Raw genomic sequence first — 18,078 nt, 5'->3', positions numbered from 1 at the left:
TGTCCGTTGCTACGGGCCATACGGTTCCTGTACAAGCGTAGCAGGAGTCTGGTTCGCGTTGCCGGTAATAAGTCATAGACATGTTCCCAGTGGACATTGTACTCCGCCAGGGCTGCCCTTTGTCACCGGTCCTGTTCATTATCTTTATGGACAGAATTTCTAGGTGCAGTCAGGATGTGGAGGGTTTCAGTTTGGTGGCCAGAGGATCGCATCTCTGCTTTTTGAAGATGATGTCGTCCTGTTTGCTTCATCGGGCTGGGACCTTCAGCGTTCACTGGGGCGGTTTGCAACCGAGTGTGAAGCTGCTGGGATAAGGATCAACACTTCCAAATCTGAGGCCATGGTTCTCAGTCGGAAAAGGGTGCACTGCACCCCTCGGGTCGAGAGTGAAGTTCTGCCTCAAGTGGAGGAGTTCAAGTATCTCAGGGTCTTGTTCACGAGTGAGGGATGAATAGAACGCAAGATTGACAGACGGATTGGTGCGGCGTCTGCAGTGATGCAGTCACTGCACCGGTCTGTTGTGATGAAAAAGGAGCTGAGCCAGAAGGCGAAGCTCTCGATTTACAGGTCAGTCTACGTTCCTACCCTCACCTATGGTCACAAGCTTTGGGTAATGACCGAAAGGACAACGTTGTGAATACAAGCGGCAGAAATTAGTTTCTTCAGCAGGATGTGTGGGATCGACCTCAGAGACAGGATGAGGAGCTCGGTCATCCAGCAGAGACTCAGAGGAGAGCCACTGTTCCTTCACGTCGAGAGGAGCCAGCTGTGATGGCTCGGGCATCTACAAACCCCGTGTCCATATGAGTTGGGAAATTGTGTTATATGTAAATATAAACGGAATACAATGATTTGCAACTCCCTTTCAACCCATATTCATTTGAATATGCTACAAAGAAAACATATTTGATGTTCAAACTGATAAACTTTTTTTTTTTTTTGCAAATAATCATTAACTTTAGAATTTGATGCCAGCAACACGTGACAAAGATGTTGGGAAAGGTGGCAATAAATACTGATAAAATTGAGGAATGCTCATCAAACACTTATTTGGAACATTCCACAGGTGTGCAGGCTAATTGAGAACAGGTGGGTACCATGATTGGGTATAAAAACAGCTTCCCAGAAATGCTCACTTTCACAAGAAAGGATGGGGCGAGTTACACCCCTTTGTCCACAACTGTGTGAGCAAATAGTCAAACAGTTTAAGAACAACATTTCTCAAAGTGCAATTGCAAGAAATTTAGGGATTTCAACATCTACGGTCCATAATATCATCAAAAGGTTCAGAAAATCTGGAGAAATCACTCCACGTAAGCGGCATTGCCGGAAATGACCATAACCTTCGATCCCTCAGACGGCACTGTATAAAAAACCGACATCAATCTCTAAAGGACATCACCACATGGGCTCAGGAACACTTCAGAAAACCACTGTCACTAAATTCAGTTTGTCGCTACATCTGTAAGTGCAAGTTAAAGCTCTACTATGCAAAGCGAAAGCCATTTATCAACAACACCCAGAAACGCCGCCGGCTTCTCTGGGCCCGAGATCATCTAAAATGGACTGATGCAAAGTGGAAAAGTGTTCTGTGGTCTGACGAGTTCACATTTCAAATTGTTTTTGGAAATATTCGACATTGTGTCATCCGGACCAAAGGGAAAGCGAACCATCCAGACTGTTATAGACGCAAAGTTCAAAAGCCAGCATCTGTGATGGTATGGGGGTGCATTAGTGCCCAAGGCATGGGTAACTTACACATCTGTGAAGGCAGCCTTAATGCTGAAAGGTACATACAGGTTTTGGAACAACATATGCTGCCATCTAAGCGCCGTCTTTTTCATGGACGCCCCTGCTTATTTCAGCAAGACAATGCCAAGCCACATTCAGCACGTGTTACAACAGCGTGGCTTCGTAAAAAAAGAGTGCGGGTACTTTCCTGGTCCCGCTTGCAGTCCAGACCTGTCTCCCATCGAAAATGTGTGGCGCATTATGAAGCGTAAAATACGACAGCAGAGACCCCGGACTGTTGAACGACTGAAGCTCTACATAAAACAAGAATGGGAAAGAATTCCACTTTCAAAGCTTCAACAATTAGTTTCCTCAGTTCCCAATTGTTTATTGAGTCTTGTTAAAAGAAAAGGTGATGTAACACAGTGGTGAACATGCCCTTTCCCAACTACTTTGGCACGTGTTGCAGCCATGAAATTCTAAGTTAATTATTATTTGCAAAAAAAAAATAAAGTTTATGAGTTTGAACATCAAATGTCTTGTCTTTGTAGTGCATTCAATTGAATATGGGTTGAGAAGGATTGGCAAATCATTGTATTCCGTTTATATTTACATCCAACACAATTTCCCAACTCATATGGAAACGGGGTTTGTACTACAGATGCCTCCTGGACGCCTCCCTGGTGAGGTGTTTCGGGCATGTCCAGCCGGGAGGAGACCTCGGGGCAGACCTAGGACACGTTGGAGGGACTATATCTCACAGCTGGCCTGTGCATGCCTCGGTATCCCCCTTGCAGAAATAGAGGAGGGAAGTCTGAGCATTTCTGCTTAGACTGCTGCCCTCGCGACCCGGACTCGTCAGCTGGGGAAAAATGGATGGATGGATGGGTGGATGGATTAATTTTTCCATCAATCAATTAATCTGTAGATTATTCCTTTTGTAACAAATTGTTCTTTAGTGGTGCAACATTGTTTTCAAATAAATCCCCCAAACATACACCAACAATTTCCTTGTATGTAGAAACTTTAAATGCATGTTGTTTGGTTCTGAGATACAAAAGAAAGTGAAATCAGCTGATACTATCACATGTGTTAACTGTAAATTGTGTTATGAGCTAAAAAAAAAGAACCTGAAAAGCGCCTTTTTTGGGAAGTAAACTAGTAGTGGGACTGACACCAGTACATCCATTCCATTCATTTTCTACTGCTTAAGATCACTAATTGGTTTTGCTTTTGAATTTTTTTATCAAAATTATATCAGCAGAAAAACACATCAAGGCATTTTAACAATATCAACTAAATATTTGATCTATTTAATTATTGTATTTTATTTCATACTATTGTTTAACCAATATGAAGTCAAAATCCTCCTGTGTCCGGGGACTTACTCCCTGGTTTTTTAAACAGTAATAAAAACAACAAAAACCGATTTTGTGAAAAAACAATATCGATCTAATCACTAGTATCACCCATATACTTTTCTACCCTTGGTATCAATAGCTTCGACTTATGCCTCGTGATCGCTGGCAGTCTGGCACTCGACAGACACAACAACGGAGCACATCTTGCTGTAATATTATCCTATAATCTGTGATTTTATTTCTAGGCCTAATCCAATGTTTTCCTTTTTCTAGTATCGATACAATTGATCCATTGCTTTTTAGAACGATCTTGGATCGATACCTATCTTCCAAAAGGCAAACTTGCTTAGCACAGTTCGATATACTTGAAATTTAGGAATATAAATCGATCTACAAATACATCGATCAATTGTTACACCCCTTATTCAGACACTTGTGAGGACATGTTAGCATCTACAGTGTGAATATTAATGCAGTCAAGTTTTTTGTCCAAAAATCAAACACACCTTTTCCAGTTAATAACTTTTCATTAAATATAATAGAAATATAAAGTGTCTTTTATTAGGTTTCTTGATAAATCAAGCATATTGTTGACTACAAATATATACCGCTTTGTAAAATATACCGGTATTAACTATATTACCGATATACCGCCCAGGTCTACTGTACCCCTACCGTCACAATGATCATTGTGTTAAATGTTACCTAAAACTTCAATCTCTAAAAGGAATATCTGAAGCACACAAAATAGAAAAATATTATTTTGAGATTCAGTACTTTATGTACAATACACTGATAATATTATGATTCCATGCAATTTTTTTCTCGTTATGTTATTTTGTTTATATCATTTTGGTCTTACCCTTTTTTTTCTCCAGTAAAATGTTCCTCTTTATAATACTAAGACTTTGTTTTTGTAGCAGGTGACAGTGACAACTCATGCTAAGTTTGAGTGTTAAAAATGTTTTAAATAAAAATCTATCTGAATAGCAAACCAATGAGGGCTCCTCAGATCAGTTTTGGTGCCATCAACAATTGATTGTAAAGCCACTAGTTTAGTCATTTGAGATGGTACAAAATGTGTGAACTAAGACTGGGATATGGTCAGCTTCGGTCAAATCTTGTTAATCCTGCCTAGGATGTTTCACGCATTGCTCTAAGAAGATCTGTGAGTCCGAGTATGTTTCGCAGCAAGTCATACTGTGTTCAGAGCTGTCGCTTTTTAATGAAATGATATGCACCAAATATATTTCCAGGCAAACCCATTTTCCTAATGATTTAATTTCTTTGATTTGTTTTGATGTAAATTCCTGCCAAGAGATTTAGGGTGAATGAAAGGACAACAAGCCGTTGCATCTACTGTGCAAGGCACAATATTTTTTCCATCCACTAATGATTTTACCTTTTATACCTTTTTTTAACTGCATTTTTGCTTATATTTCTTGTTGGATGCATTGTTCAGAGAGTATTATGCATGTTATTGATAAGTAAAGTCTCAGGGTAAGAACTAAAAAGTACTAATTGGCATTGTGTACTCAAAGTTAAGTGACGTTTTAGTCATGAGTCTAAAATCTAGGATTTGCCGATATGGCCTAAAATTCATATTGCGATAATCTCCACTGCCTAACAACTTGAATGTTGAACAATAATGATCAGACATGTTTTGTGCATGACAGATATGAAAGTACTTTAATTTTAAAAGCACTCAATACTTTTGACAATTTTTTAATCTACAATCCAAATTCCTTGGCACTCTTACCAATGAGTTGTGAAGTATTTTGGTTTGTAACTTCCAAGTTAAAGGCATTTCTCTGATTGAAGTCATGAAAGAGACTTTTGTGTCTAATTTCTGCATACATTTCCCTGGAAGGGTTCCTTTGCTCTCCCCTCATCTCCATTTTGGCACCAGTGTAGACTCTGAGCACCTGCAGACTCAGCTATCTCAGGGCTAATGCTAATGAGAGTATTCATATCAGTAGCTCTTAAGACTGGGTATGAGCATGGCATGGCATATTAATAATGCAGGTGGTAAAAATGTCTCACACTGTGAGTGTTCCAGCTCGTTCAGTATAGTTTGGACATAAAATGTATTTTATGCTGTTCGTGTGGTGGACATAGTGGCCTAATGGCTGATCTAGATTGTGTAAATATATCATCGGCTGCTTCAGCTCATTGGATGACCTTCACCCTCTGTGCAAACAAGCTCAATACCCACACCCAGTGTGCGCTCTGCTTGTGCGTGAAGGCAAAGCCCCTTTAAAGGCAGTTCATTAAATGGGTAATATACTAATAAAACAACTACCAATTATCCATTAGAAGTTTAAAAGATATACCAGGTTGACTGTTTTTTTTAGCCCATTGCGTCGTTTGTAAAAATACACCCTGGAGACGTGTCATATTTTCATAAGTCAACTGCAGTAAAAGCTCCTAACTTACCATTTAGTAGCACGGTAATTAATGTGAGGATTAAAAATGTATGCATCCAAGGAGGCCTGGGCTGATACTCCATAAACAGTTCTGATAACTGTTGTAAAGTATTACTGTATTAAATAAAAATGAAGGAAAAACCGTGATTGACAACTGCATTTTGATAAATTTATGGAAGGACTAGCGTTAGCTTGCTAGCTAGCTTAAATGCTAACATGAACGAAAGACATTAACGTCTTTTTTACAGTGGGAAACGTCATACCCCAATGTAAACATGACAATCTCAACAACTAAGATACACTATTCACATTGAATATAAAGGCTGTGCTGTCTTTGCACCAATTGATCGATATATACTCTGCAGTTTCGAGTAGAAACAGACGGACATCCGTTCAATAGGAAAATAACGCATGACGTCACATGAACCGGAAGTGAAACTAACTGATCAACCAATTTAAATGTATTAAAAAAATAATTCTAAAACGTTTACAAATTAAAATGAAAGAAGATAAACATTCAAACACACAAATACAAATAATATGAAGTGAAATATTAAATCAGCCAGAACAGTATTTGATGTTTTCTTTGTCAAGAATGTATAACATATTTTTTTGAGTATATTAACAATACCGTGATGTACTGTAATGATAACTGTGATAATTTTGGTCACAATAATTTTATTTAGCCATTTTATTTATTTTTTTGGTTGTGTATATTTGGGGGCCCCTTACTCCCTCAACAGAGACAGAACCCTTTTTATGCCTTTGGTTGTGATTTTTATTCAAGTGCAAAATTTTGCTAACACAGTATATTTTATTTCTATTATTTGTTTGTTTTATTTAACTTTTTATTTACTTTTTATTTAACTTGGAATGCAAACTTAAGTTTTGTATTTATACTTAAGTTTACATTCCAATTACAATGTTAAAATATACCAGAAATACAGGTTTCTTGCATTTGAAAGGGTTTACTTGCATTATTAATTTCTGTATTATCATTTCATCAGTGGTTTATTTGGTGTCAAAAAAATAATGGCAATAATATCGTTTATCGGCAAAAATTTACATGTGAGTATATCGTCGCACAACACAAGGTTGGAAAATAATGTCATAATAACCTTTGCACCGCCATTAGTATGGGAGGTATTTCTGAGAGTTAATGCATTGTCATTCAACAAATATCCCTCTGAAGCACCTGTGTCAAACTTAAGGCCCGCCACATCATTTTATATGGCCCACGAAAAGTCTGTCTCCTTAATATTTGCACATTTTAAATACTCTCCGCGGGAATATCCGCAATATATTACATTTACGTCAACATTGAATACATGCAGACAACGCTCCAGAGAATGGTGTGCGTCTTGATTGCATCCAGTTTTGGCAGCCTGGATTTAGGTAACCTAAGTCTATTTTCGGTGGTCGAGTTTTCTGTAAATCACTTGTCAATAGTGCGCAAATAGTAGACTATATCAAATCATATTGTAACGACCAACTGGTGTTGTTTTATTTTCGTGTGGTTTGGATTTGATGTTAGTTGTTCCCATGTTTGCAAACACACCGTCCGTGCCTGAATGGTGATTGGTGGAGAAGGAATAAGTGTTGTATCGACGTCCCACTGGGGTGAGTTTTTCCTTGCCCGTATGTGGGCTTTGTACCGAGGATGTCGTTGTGGATTGTGCAGCCCTTTGAGACACTTGTGATTTAGGGCTATATAAATAAAGATTGATTGATTGATTGATATGTTGGGGGAAGCGCAGACTCATGGAGAGGAATTTGACGAAAGTGTTTTCACAGGAGGTAAAACCTGTTGTGCCGTTTGTTATCATAATATTGATAATAAAATTTAAAACTAGCGATAGACTTTGTGTGATTTCTCCTGGGGGCTACAATATATTATATTACTTTAATTTGTTTTTAAGTTAAAAAAAACACCCGTATTTTTAAGGTGTGGCGGGAATGAAAATGCAGTGGCGGTGCACCACATTCAACTACATTAAGGGTAAACTCTGTGTTTTAAAAAAAAAAAAAGAAGCTGCGCACAGGTACAGATTGATTATTATTGATTAACTCTAGGCACTTCAAGCTGATTTGTTTTCCAAACCTAACCACACAAAGGTTTCGTTGCATAGGAAAACTCTCATAAACCACACCCAGCATACCCCTGAGCAACTTCTTTCACAATGTAAGCCTGATTAGTCCAGGTATTTTCATGGAATATACCCAAAATAATTGATGACAGTGGCAACCTTGTAGAAAATAAATAATAAGAAGGACTCCAAAAAAGGGTGAAATAAGTCTACATATTAAGAGAAATTGTCGTAATACAGCAGAATAGAACATCATTTAACTAATGTGATCACCACTCTTGCAAGTAATGACAGTGGCAACCTTGCACAAAATGACTCTAAAAAAGTCTGGGAATATTTCACTAATCAGAGAAACTGCAGTAATGCCATGGCACAAATGCACAATGGGAACGCAGGCCAGTGGGGGCCAATAGAGGGCAGGAGAATGACATGGTCCAGCACGGTACCAATAGCCTAGTGTGAATACACAACAGCACCCCTGCTGGTTGCAGACAAATATTGCACTGTAGTTTGCCTCACATGCTTCAAGAACATTACATTAATCATAATGTATCAATTATTCCCACCGTTAGCATGCCCAGTCCTATTCTATTGGTCATGGCGGTACACAATGGCAGAATTTTGTATAAATATACTGCGCACTGCCTTTTTTAACCGTTGAGTAGCTGAGATAGATATGTTCTTGGCCCAATGTTATCCTATTCCAGCTGGACTTTTCACAAAGGGGTGAGGCTGCTGTGTTTCCCTGACATTTGACAGGAAACCCACACAATCGAGAGTAGTCATCCAAGCCAAACCTACTTTTGTCTTTTGATACCTATTTATTACATGCCAAGCCTCTTCTTTATTAAGTTGTCACTATCAGCGCAACTTTATTAAGTTGTCACTATTAGCAGCACTTACGCCTAAGTGATTACAGTACAGTTTAGTCAGTCAAGTTTAAAGGATTGTCAGACACAGAGTAATCTTTTAACAATTCAACTACTGAAGTAAGGCGCATGTTTAAGAACATTTTAAGCTGTACGTAGTACATAGCTTAGCTCATTGTCCTGTATTTTGCCATTGTTGCACTATTCTTTTCCAGTTAATTCATGTGATTCACATAATAAAATGATTGTGTTACATGGAAGGATGAACGTGCTGTATTCTGGTAAAACGCAGCATCTTCCTACCACAATATCCACTATGGTGTGATTGAAGCTTTATACTGCTCCTGTTGTTGTTGTCGCTCTTTCATGTTTGACAAAGCGCTGAAGGAAACTTGTATCTTATCAAACACTGTAAGTTAGAGGTCATCCACTGAAAATTAATATCCAGAAAACCAGTTCTGTCAGTTTTAGTGTAGCTAATTGAGGGACAAGCCTCCCTTGACAGCACTGCTTACAAAACAGGTAATGTCATGCAGTCATCCAGACTGCACCAAAAACTGGACTATAGCATTAGCTATGGATTGTTCAGACCATTGTTTAGCATGAATAATTGACTATGTATTAACGTCAAAGTGACATATCCTTAATGGTTGATCTAACTGTGTTGCTCTTTGCCCATCAGAATTTTAACACCATTGTCTCCCTGTGTGATTTTTGCTTCATGTCAAAATCCTGTTATCTCCAACGTGGTCTTTTTTTTTTATTACCCATTATGCTCTAGTGACAGGTGTGGGGTCTTTGAGCAGGTGGAGCACATCTGAGGGCTGTTTAGAGCAGGATGACAAGTCATAACTCTTGAGACACGATGTGTTGAATATTAATTTGGATCCTTCCCTTTTGCTACCCACTGATTTTTTTACTAATCTTCTGATACTTTTCAGTCTTTCTCTTTTTCACTATAGTCATGTCTCAAAGTATAGTTCAGCTTACTTTGATGCAGTATGGGGAGCACTAAACCCTAATCTGGCTATAATTTCCATTTTGTGTCCGCAGGAAGATGACACCCATTGGGGTGGTATAGCTCGGTTGCTAGAGTAGCCGTGCCAGCAACTTGAGGGTTCCAGGTTCGATCCCTGCTTTTGCCAACCTAGTCACTGCCGTTGTGTCCTTGGGCAAGACACTTTACCCACCTGCTTCTAGTGCCACCCACACTGGTTTAAAAATGTAACTTAGATATTGGGTTTCACATTGCAAAGCGCTTTGAGTCACTAGAGAAAAGCGCTATATTAATATAATTCACTTCAAAAATTAACTTCACATCGACGCCAAGCGCGTAAATAGCAAAGTACAGCGAGGCTATTGTACAGTGATGAATGCTAACATCTTCTATCAGCATGCTAGATTTTTAGTCTGCAAGCAACACAAATGCTGTAAATCTTCTTTCTATGGGAATTCCACTAAAGGTGTGACGATACACTCATCTCATGAGATGAGACAAGATTTTAAAATTAATTCTAAGCACGGACACAGTGACAATTCCATAGGCTGGCAGGCGTTGGTGGGGGTGGGTCTTTGAGGCCATAATTCCCATTCTGTAACAAGGTATTTATGAATGGACAAGGAATACAGATGTTTTAATTTGACGTAGGGATGTAACAATATGAAAATTTAATATCACTGTTGTCGTGACTATAATTATCACGGTTACCATTATTATCGCGGTATTGTTGAATATGCTCATACTTATACACACACTGAAATATTTTGATATTATTAAAAGAAATTACTAAAATAAATAGACACATTGTTCAGAAAACCCACTAATTTGTATGTTTTGGGTTTCTTATGCTTCACTGATAGTGTTTTAGTCATAGTATTTTATCTATTTGAATTGCTAAGCTTTTATTGTTTTGAATATTTGTTTACACAGCCACAGTTTTAAGATTTATTTAAATGAAAAGTGCGAAACAAAATGTATCATTATTTTTATTTCTGGTGGGCGCTGTGGCATTGTATTCTTTTCAGCGGTCCTTAACGCACCGTAAAAACAGAACAATGCTAATAGACCACAGCTTGTAGGTTAAATGTATATAATTAAATAGCTTGGTTGCTCAGACAGCAATGTGTTTATATACATTTAGATTGGTGTATGTCCTTTCTTAATGGGCAAACACATGAATGTATTTTGTTTTCATGTTAAGCTAGCGAGCTGACGCGAGTCAATCCGCCAGTTTATCAAAGCGCAGCTATCAATCGTTTTTTTTTTAACCATTTTAATTAAAAACGGTAATTCTAACCGTTGGGAACCTGATAAGACAATATTACCTAACTGAAATTCTACCGAAAAACTGAAGTTGTCACTTTTATTGTGCGGCATCTGTAGGCAAATAAGTCTTAATATCAGAATCAGAATCTGACGGGCAGGTATAAAATAATGTGAATACAGGACTCAGTACAACAAACATGTTGACTGTAATTGAGTCACAATAATTGAATGAAGCGTTGTTGTTCAACGCAGCATTGAGGCTAAGTACTAAATTCAGCCATGGTATCTGATATAGTCTCCCATCATCCATTCTCAGCATAATTTCTTTCATCTCATGGCTTAGCCTAATTTTTAGTCTTTGTCATACATAATTCCGGCACTACCCATAAACAGGCTGACTTTTCAGGGGGTCTTCAGTTTGCCATGTGGTAGCAATATGAACTCAACAGAGGGTGACACTTGATTTATGCTAGTGTGCCAGGATGCCTCCTAGTCTTTAATTAATTCTGCCAGCCAAGTAAAAAAATTATAGTTATTTTACATTAACAAAAAGAAGACATTTTCTCTGTAAGTGAGTTGTGCACTGCTATCCCAGAATGTGATTACGTGGCCGGGTGCAGTCAAAAAGTATTTTTATGCAAAGATGCCTAGGAGTAGCACGGCTCTCCCAAAGATTGGAGTAACAAAAATACAAAGATGCCAAAAAGTATAAAAGCTTAAACAAAAACTCACCAGAACGCAGATGACATGCAAGAAGCAGGTAGAATGTAGTGTCCATGGAAAAACATACAAATGTCATGTAAATACTGACTGTTCAAACACTTCCAACAAACACAATGATCCAGTAACTAAAATGCCATCTGAACTAATTAGTCAACTAATTGTTAAACCTACCTGCCATCACTGTCCAACAGAAAGTAAAGGGACTGGTTACATTGCATAACACGAACCAGAAAATACAGAATAGGAGTAAAAGAAAATCATATAAAACATACAAGACTACCAGTCCACGGGTTGTTTACTGTTCAAAAACCATAACTCCTCAGTGATGATCAATTTGTTAACACACAAGTGCACTCAATACAATAATTATCTTATTAATTAGCAATGGTAAGGCTCCACTATGTAATCTTGTTATTGACTTTTAGCTTGGCCTTGATCCAGTACAACCCTTTTAATGAAGTACCCTAAACCTTAAGCTCAAGCAATGATGCAAAAATAACAGTTTAAGTAATATTGACTATCAACAACACATTTGCTGAGTATAAATGTATTGATGCATAGCGGAGGTATGTATGACTGTTGCTCAACTTCCCATAAGTGACATCATGTTTTTTTTCCTTTGGACTACAAAATAAAACTAACAGTTCATTGATTGATTGATTGATTGATTGAAACTTTTATTAGTAGATTGCACAGTTCAGTATATATTCCGTACAATTGACCACTAAATGGTAACACCCGAATACGTTTTTCAACTTGTTTAAGTCGGAGCCCACGTAATCAATTCATGGTAAAATTTCATCTTGGCTGCAGGCGTAGACATGATCAATTCAGAATCAGAATCAGAATACCTTTATTGTCATTGTATGGAAACAATGAAACAACAATTCAACAATGGATTCCACATCAACAGAATTCTTAAAGAAGGAATCTATTTTTGTTTTTCCTTAATGTCCCTCACCATATTAATGAAGTTAATCGATCAGTAACGATCATCAATGGCTTTGCCTACTACTAATATATAATTTATTTTGTTCAATTGACAAAACTGTACAATTTGATATGGCCACTATTCGAAATGGCCATTAGGTGCATTTTGAAAACACCACTTCAGGATCGCATTTTTACAAATTTAGGATGGCACTTGCTCACTCAGTCCATAAGGACTTAGGTTTGGGACCACAGAGTTGTCGTTTAAACTCTGCAGACCAAAAAAGGGACAGTTGGCTGCTGGAGACAGTTGATCAAGTGGTGGTCAACTAAGTTATCTGTTAAACAAAGTTCTATATTTGCATTTAAGATTCTTACCTCTCTTTTACAGATATCATTGACAAGACTGAGCTGAAGCCCTTCTTCGAGAACAACTGTTCACAGATTTATTTTATATTTTATGAAAATTTCATTACACTGGAAAGTAACTTAAAGCAAAAAGGTGAGTTCAACATTTTGTGTTTCTGCGCTCACAGCCACCGAGAGTTCAATAATTAACATATATCTGCTCTCTGTGTGATTTGTCGCAATAGTTCATTTTCCACTTTGTCCACCCCTATGTTGGTAATAATAGGCAAAGCACTTTTTTTTTTATAGTGCACACTTTGTACACAAGGCAATTGAAAGTGCTTTACAAAAAATTGTTAGAAGGCAAAAATATACATTAATCGTATTAATCATTATTCATATTAATATCAGAAAATCTAATAATCATAAAAACAATCCTAATTCAAATTAAAATCAGTCAAAGATTGTAGATCAAAATTAAATACAAGTTTTTTCAGCCTGGATTTGAACATACTTCTAGAAGTCCCAAACACTGTTACAATTTCTCACAGTAATGAAAATGTCCACAAAATTGACCACTCTATAATGAGTTCACACTGAATTATTTTACTTGTTTTTCACAGGGATCAAATCTCAAAGGGAGGAGCTGGACTCCATCCTCTTTATTTTTGAAGTAAGTTGCTCTTTCTCTGGTTTTCTCAAATTGTTTAAGTTCGATTTACCGAAAAGAGCTGAACAATCAAGTCATGTCTTTATGGGGGAAGGGGACTCACGTCAATCATTCTCCAGTTTAAGTGTATATGATGGCCCCTCCCCCTTTTTTACGACACAGTTTTATGTTGCACACGCAGGTTAAAGTCCTCCACCTTGTTTTTTTCCATCTGAATGCAAAGTCAGCTCCAGTTTTCAACACAAACACTCAGCTCTCCAGTTACATATGCCTACGGTAGGGCTGTAAGGACAGCAGCACATAAAATAGGAAACAATTTAATTGTTTGTCTTGTACAGTATGCATCACTCTCTGTCTTCACCCATGTGAGACGTATACAGAACCGCTTTTGTGACACATTGTGTGAAAAAACTCACATTCACAAACAAAAAATCTGTCTACTAGGTATAGATGGGCGTACATGGCGTAAAGTCTATATTGTGATATATATTTCAGCTTCCTACGATAACGATATATCGCTATATACAGTATATTATTTGTTATATAAATAATAATACAACCATTTTAAAATGGGTTACAAATGCTCCTAATTTGACTGCTGACATATGCGATAACATATTGCATAAATTCCATTTGTATTATTTTCGCAAAACTCTTATTATTCTATTTGTTTATTTACTGTTAACAGTTGGTTGCTTTCTGTTACATGGTTTCAGCTACAGTTCTGTTAAAATGTAATAACCACGTATTCTTCTGTTTAGATATTTTACATTTGTTTTGGGTGATACTACAAATTTGGGTAATAGTCAAATACTAAGTAATTGCAGGGGGAGTATTGGTCATACCAATGCGTATACTTCAAATTCTTAATATCATTAAATGATTCCATTTTGATCACAATAATAATCAGACAAAAACACAGCATGGTGGTGTAACGATACTAATAAAATATTTTAAATATTTCTTACTATTAGCCCTGATTTAAAACCTTGGGTTTTTGATCTAAAAGGAGAACTGTACTTTTTTTTTTATCTTGCCTATCATTCACAATCCCTATGTAAGACAAGAACACATATGCTTTTCTTTTTTCCATGCATTAAATTTTGCAGCTAATGGGAGTACACTATTCTGTCTATAAAGCCCTCTAAAAAAAACATCCAAAAACTGCCAACAATACTCCATCTACATCTCGTGACCTGAATATTAGTATTCAGGTAGTATACTTAGTATTATCCAATTGGGTTGAGTTTTTTCTTGCCCTGATGTGGGATCTGAGCCGAGGATGTCGTTGTGGCTTGTGCAGCCCTTTGAGACACTTGTGATTTAGGGCTATATAAGTAAACTTTGATTGATTGATTGATATTAGTATTATAGAATACTATTAGCGATATTGGCATCATAATTAAGATCTAATGCAAATGATTTTTGACGGCGCTGTGATCATAAAGAGCTAACTAGTTTATTCAGCTATTGACATACAGTACTGAGGTGCTGCTGCTGTTGCATTGCCCCTACGTTCTTAAAAGTTAATTCTAGATTCTAAATCATGCCTCTTACCTGGTTAGTAGAAGGTTTTAGCCATAAATCAAGAAGTTACTCAACTTTGACATCCAATTTATATCCCTATATGACGGGAAAGATATGACAAGACGGTCGTTTGCAGTACCTTTTAACTTTCTTTTACTTGCGGAAGGATTATGATTAAATCTTCATCTAAACGGGAATGTGTGAACATCCCATCAGTCAGCATCCCGGTGAGAGCTGACATTGTATAGTAAGTGTTTTTTTTATTATGCTCAATGTTTGTATATCTTGTTTAATACTTAGCAATTATGCTGTATGATACTTATGCATGATGCACAGTTCACTAGTGTTGTGGTTGAAGGGAAAAGCGAAGGTTGTGATGCGTCTGTGCACTTAATACGCCCTCGTATGCTTGAAATGAGCAAAACTATTACAAGTTATTATGAATGTGCCTGACTGTTACTAAATTACATATATACTTACAATGTGTATATAAAACAATAATGAAGGCCTTTTAGATGTTTTTAAGAGTGCTTTATAGGCAGGATAGAGCGATTACCATTGGGTCCATTGTTAACTGACTTTTGGTAGCGTTTATTTACAAGTTATAATGCATTAAAAAACAGATGTGTGCTTGTCTTACATAACGATCATGAAATATAGGCAAAATAAAAAAAGTGCAGTTCCCCTTTAAAGTGCTCCTGTGTTCAGAGACTTATTTACTGAGTTTGTAGACAACAAAAACAACAACATATTTTTTTATAATAAAATATATTGATCTAACTAATGTAGTGTAGAACATAAAATTATATTGTACTTGGTATTGTTACTGTTATTTGTATTGATTCTCCCATCTTTGTTTATCCTTACATCCAAGAGCTCCAGATTGTGGTTAGCAGATTTTCCTACGGTGTGTAGTGTAGCATGTTTAGCTATTCCTCGTCCTATAGGGATAATACTTGTAAGTAACATAGTTTATTTGCCAAAATTTGTGCTGAGGCGCTAACTGTGTACGTAGCTCCATACACAGCGTGAAGCCGCTTTTCTAAGTTAATAATCTTTGGAAGAAGAGGCTAAAAAAGTTACACACCAAGTCAGAACAAGCAGGAGCAGAGAAGACGACATCCTCATCGCTAAGGTCGCTTAAACATACCTTTTTGAAACCCAAAAAATAGGTGCTTAGTAAACTTTAAGAAGTGTAGATTGAACTGTAACAGCAGAAAGTAGCCTGAAATTAACAGGAAATTAAGAAGTAGATTAATAAGAGTCGAGAGAGAGGATGGTGCTCTGTTGGTGTGTCACGACCAGGTTATCCGCCCTCTCCATTTTACTATATTCAAACACAGTGTTACTGTTCAAACTGTGTAATGTTACAGTAGCCAAAAGCAAAAAATATACTTGTTAAATGAAGCCTCTGGCTTGTCTTTAATGAATAATTGGGCCTACTACGCTACTGTATTTTACTGTTGGGCAGACTTAGACTTAAAAGGAAGTCTAAGTCTTAGTCTAAAAAAATTATGATAGTACTTGGAGAGCCAAGTGTTTTTTGAGGTGGTACTTGGTAAAAAAAAAGTCAGAGAACCACTGGTCTAAGTTACAAAATAACACTTCTTTGTGCAAAATATTGCAATTATTGGAAAATATGATTAATTGAGATTAAATATTTTAATCATTTAAAAAAGGCCTAATTTTAGATCGTAGTTTTTGCTTTGTTTAGTTATTGTGTTGTTGATTGTTTTGCTCAAACAATTGTATGTAGTGAATAGGGATAAATAACTATGTAGTTCAAATGTTGTGCTTATGTTGTTACACTGTCAATGGCACTTAGTGCCACACACCATAAATACATTGAATGAAACTGATGAATGCTCAATTTCGGACACATAAAACCCTGATCAAAACACCCCAAGTGTATGTACATCCTGTACTGTGTACAGTATTTTATACATGAATACTGATTAAGTGATTGAGTTGCGTTACTATATTACTATTACTTATCAAGAAACTAAACCTTCTGGTTTGTCATTCACTGCTCCTACCACCGCAACAAGATAAGATTCCTGATGGTCTATGCACACGCATGGTGCAGCTGACCTCTAACTAAAGCCTAGATTCTTACCTTCTGCATATTTATGAAGTCTTTTTTTTTTCAAAAAGAACTAATATTGGAGGCAGCTTAACCCCTCACTTGTCCCCTTTCAGCCCATTTCTGTGTGTCTGTGTGCTTTTTACTGGTGTACTAAAAAGATACATGTTGGGGTGTCACGTATGAAACAGATCTGCTACATTTTGCACACTTTCTTGACACAAAATTTGATTATGTATAATTATTTGGAGCTAATCAGTGTTCATTTTAATACATTTTCAATTGTGTTTAAGTCAGTTTTTTTTTTTTAAACTAACATGTATTTTAGTTTTAGTCACACTTTAGTCATCTAAATTTCACAACCTTTTTTTTCAGCTAAAATTACGGTAAAAAAAAGTTATAAAGGATAAAAGGTATCTTTAGTTTCTGTGAAAGCACCTTTATTTAGGCTACTTGCAAACATCTCCAGCTATCCATCCATTTTCTACCGCTTGTCCCTTTTGGGATCGCGGGGGTGCTGGAGCCTATCCCAGCTGCATTCGGGCAGAGGGCAGGGTACACTCTGGACAAGTTGCCACCTCATCACAGGACCAACACAGATAGACAACATTCACACTCACATTCACACACAAGTGCCAATTTAGTGTTGCCACACAACCTATCCCCAGGTGCATGTCTTTGGAGGTGGGAGGAAGCCGGAGTACCCGGAGGGAACCCACACAGTCATAGGGAGAACATGCAAACTCCACACAGAAAGATCCCGAGCCCGGGATTGAACTCAAGACTACTCAGGACCTTTGTATTGTGAGACACATGCACAAACCCCTGCTCCACCGTGCTGCCCCTGCAAACATCTCAATTACCAATAATAACATTTGGAAGCAAAACATAGACCTGCTCTAAATAAAAGTATCAAAAACTCAATCATTTTTCACTAACCTTTTATGGTTTTAGTTTATTTCTAACTTCATACCTGCCAACTACTCCGGTTTTCCCGTAATTAGTACGGTTTTCATCAACCTATTCCGGGTTACGGTTGCAGTGATAAAAAATACGG

General features: G+C 37.2%; 1 protein-coding gene across 7 annotated transcripts in view; it reads left to right on the top strand.

The window, feature by feature from the left end:
* The window catches only part of ralgapa2 (Ral GTPase activating protein catalytic subunit alpha 2), a 273,154-nt gene that overhangs the window by 29,403 nt on the left and 225,673 nt on the right, over window positions 1-18,078 (top strand). For all 7 annotated transcript variants that reach the window (XM_072913656.1, XM_072913661.1, XM_072913662.1 and 4 more), the window contains exons 2-3: window positions 12,785-12,895; window positions 13,365-13,414. In XM_072913656.1, coding sequence (XP_072769757.1) covers window positions 12,785-12,895; window positions 13,365-13,414 — 161 coding nt within the window. The remainder of the gene's footprint in view (window positions 1-12,784; window positions 12,896-13,364; window positions 13,415-18,078) is intronic.

Source organism: Nerophis lumbriciformis, linkage group LG08 (assembly GCF_033978685.3).
Source record: "Nerophis lumbriciformis linkage group LG08, RoL_Nlum_v2.1, whole genome shotgun sequence".
NCBI lineage: Eukaryota > Metazoa > Chordata > Actinopteri > Syngnathiformes > Syngnathidae > Nerophis > Nerophis lumbriciformis.
Note: the sequence above shows the minus strand (reverse complement) of the source record. Positions and strands in the feature narration are given on the sequence as shown.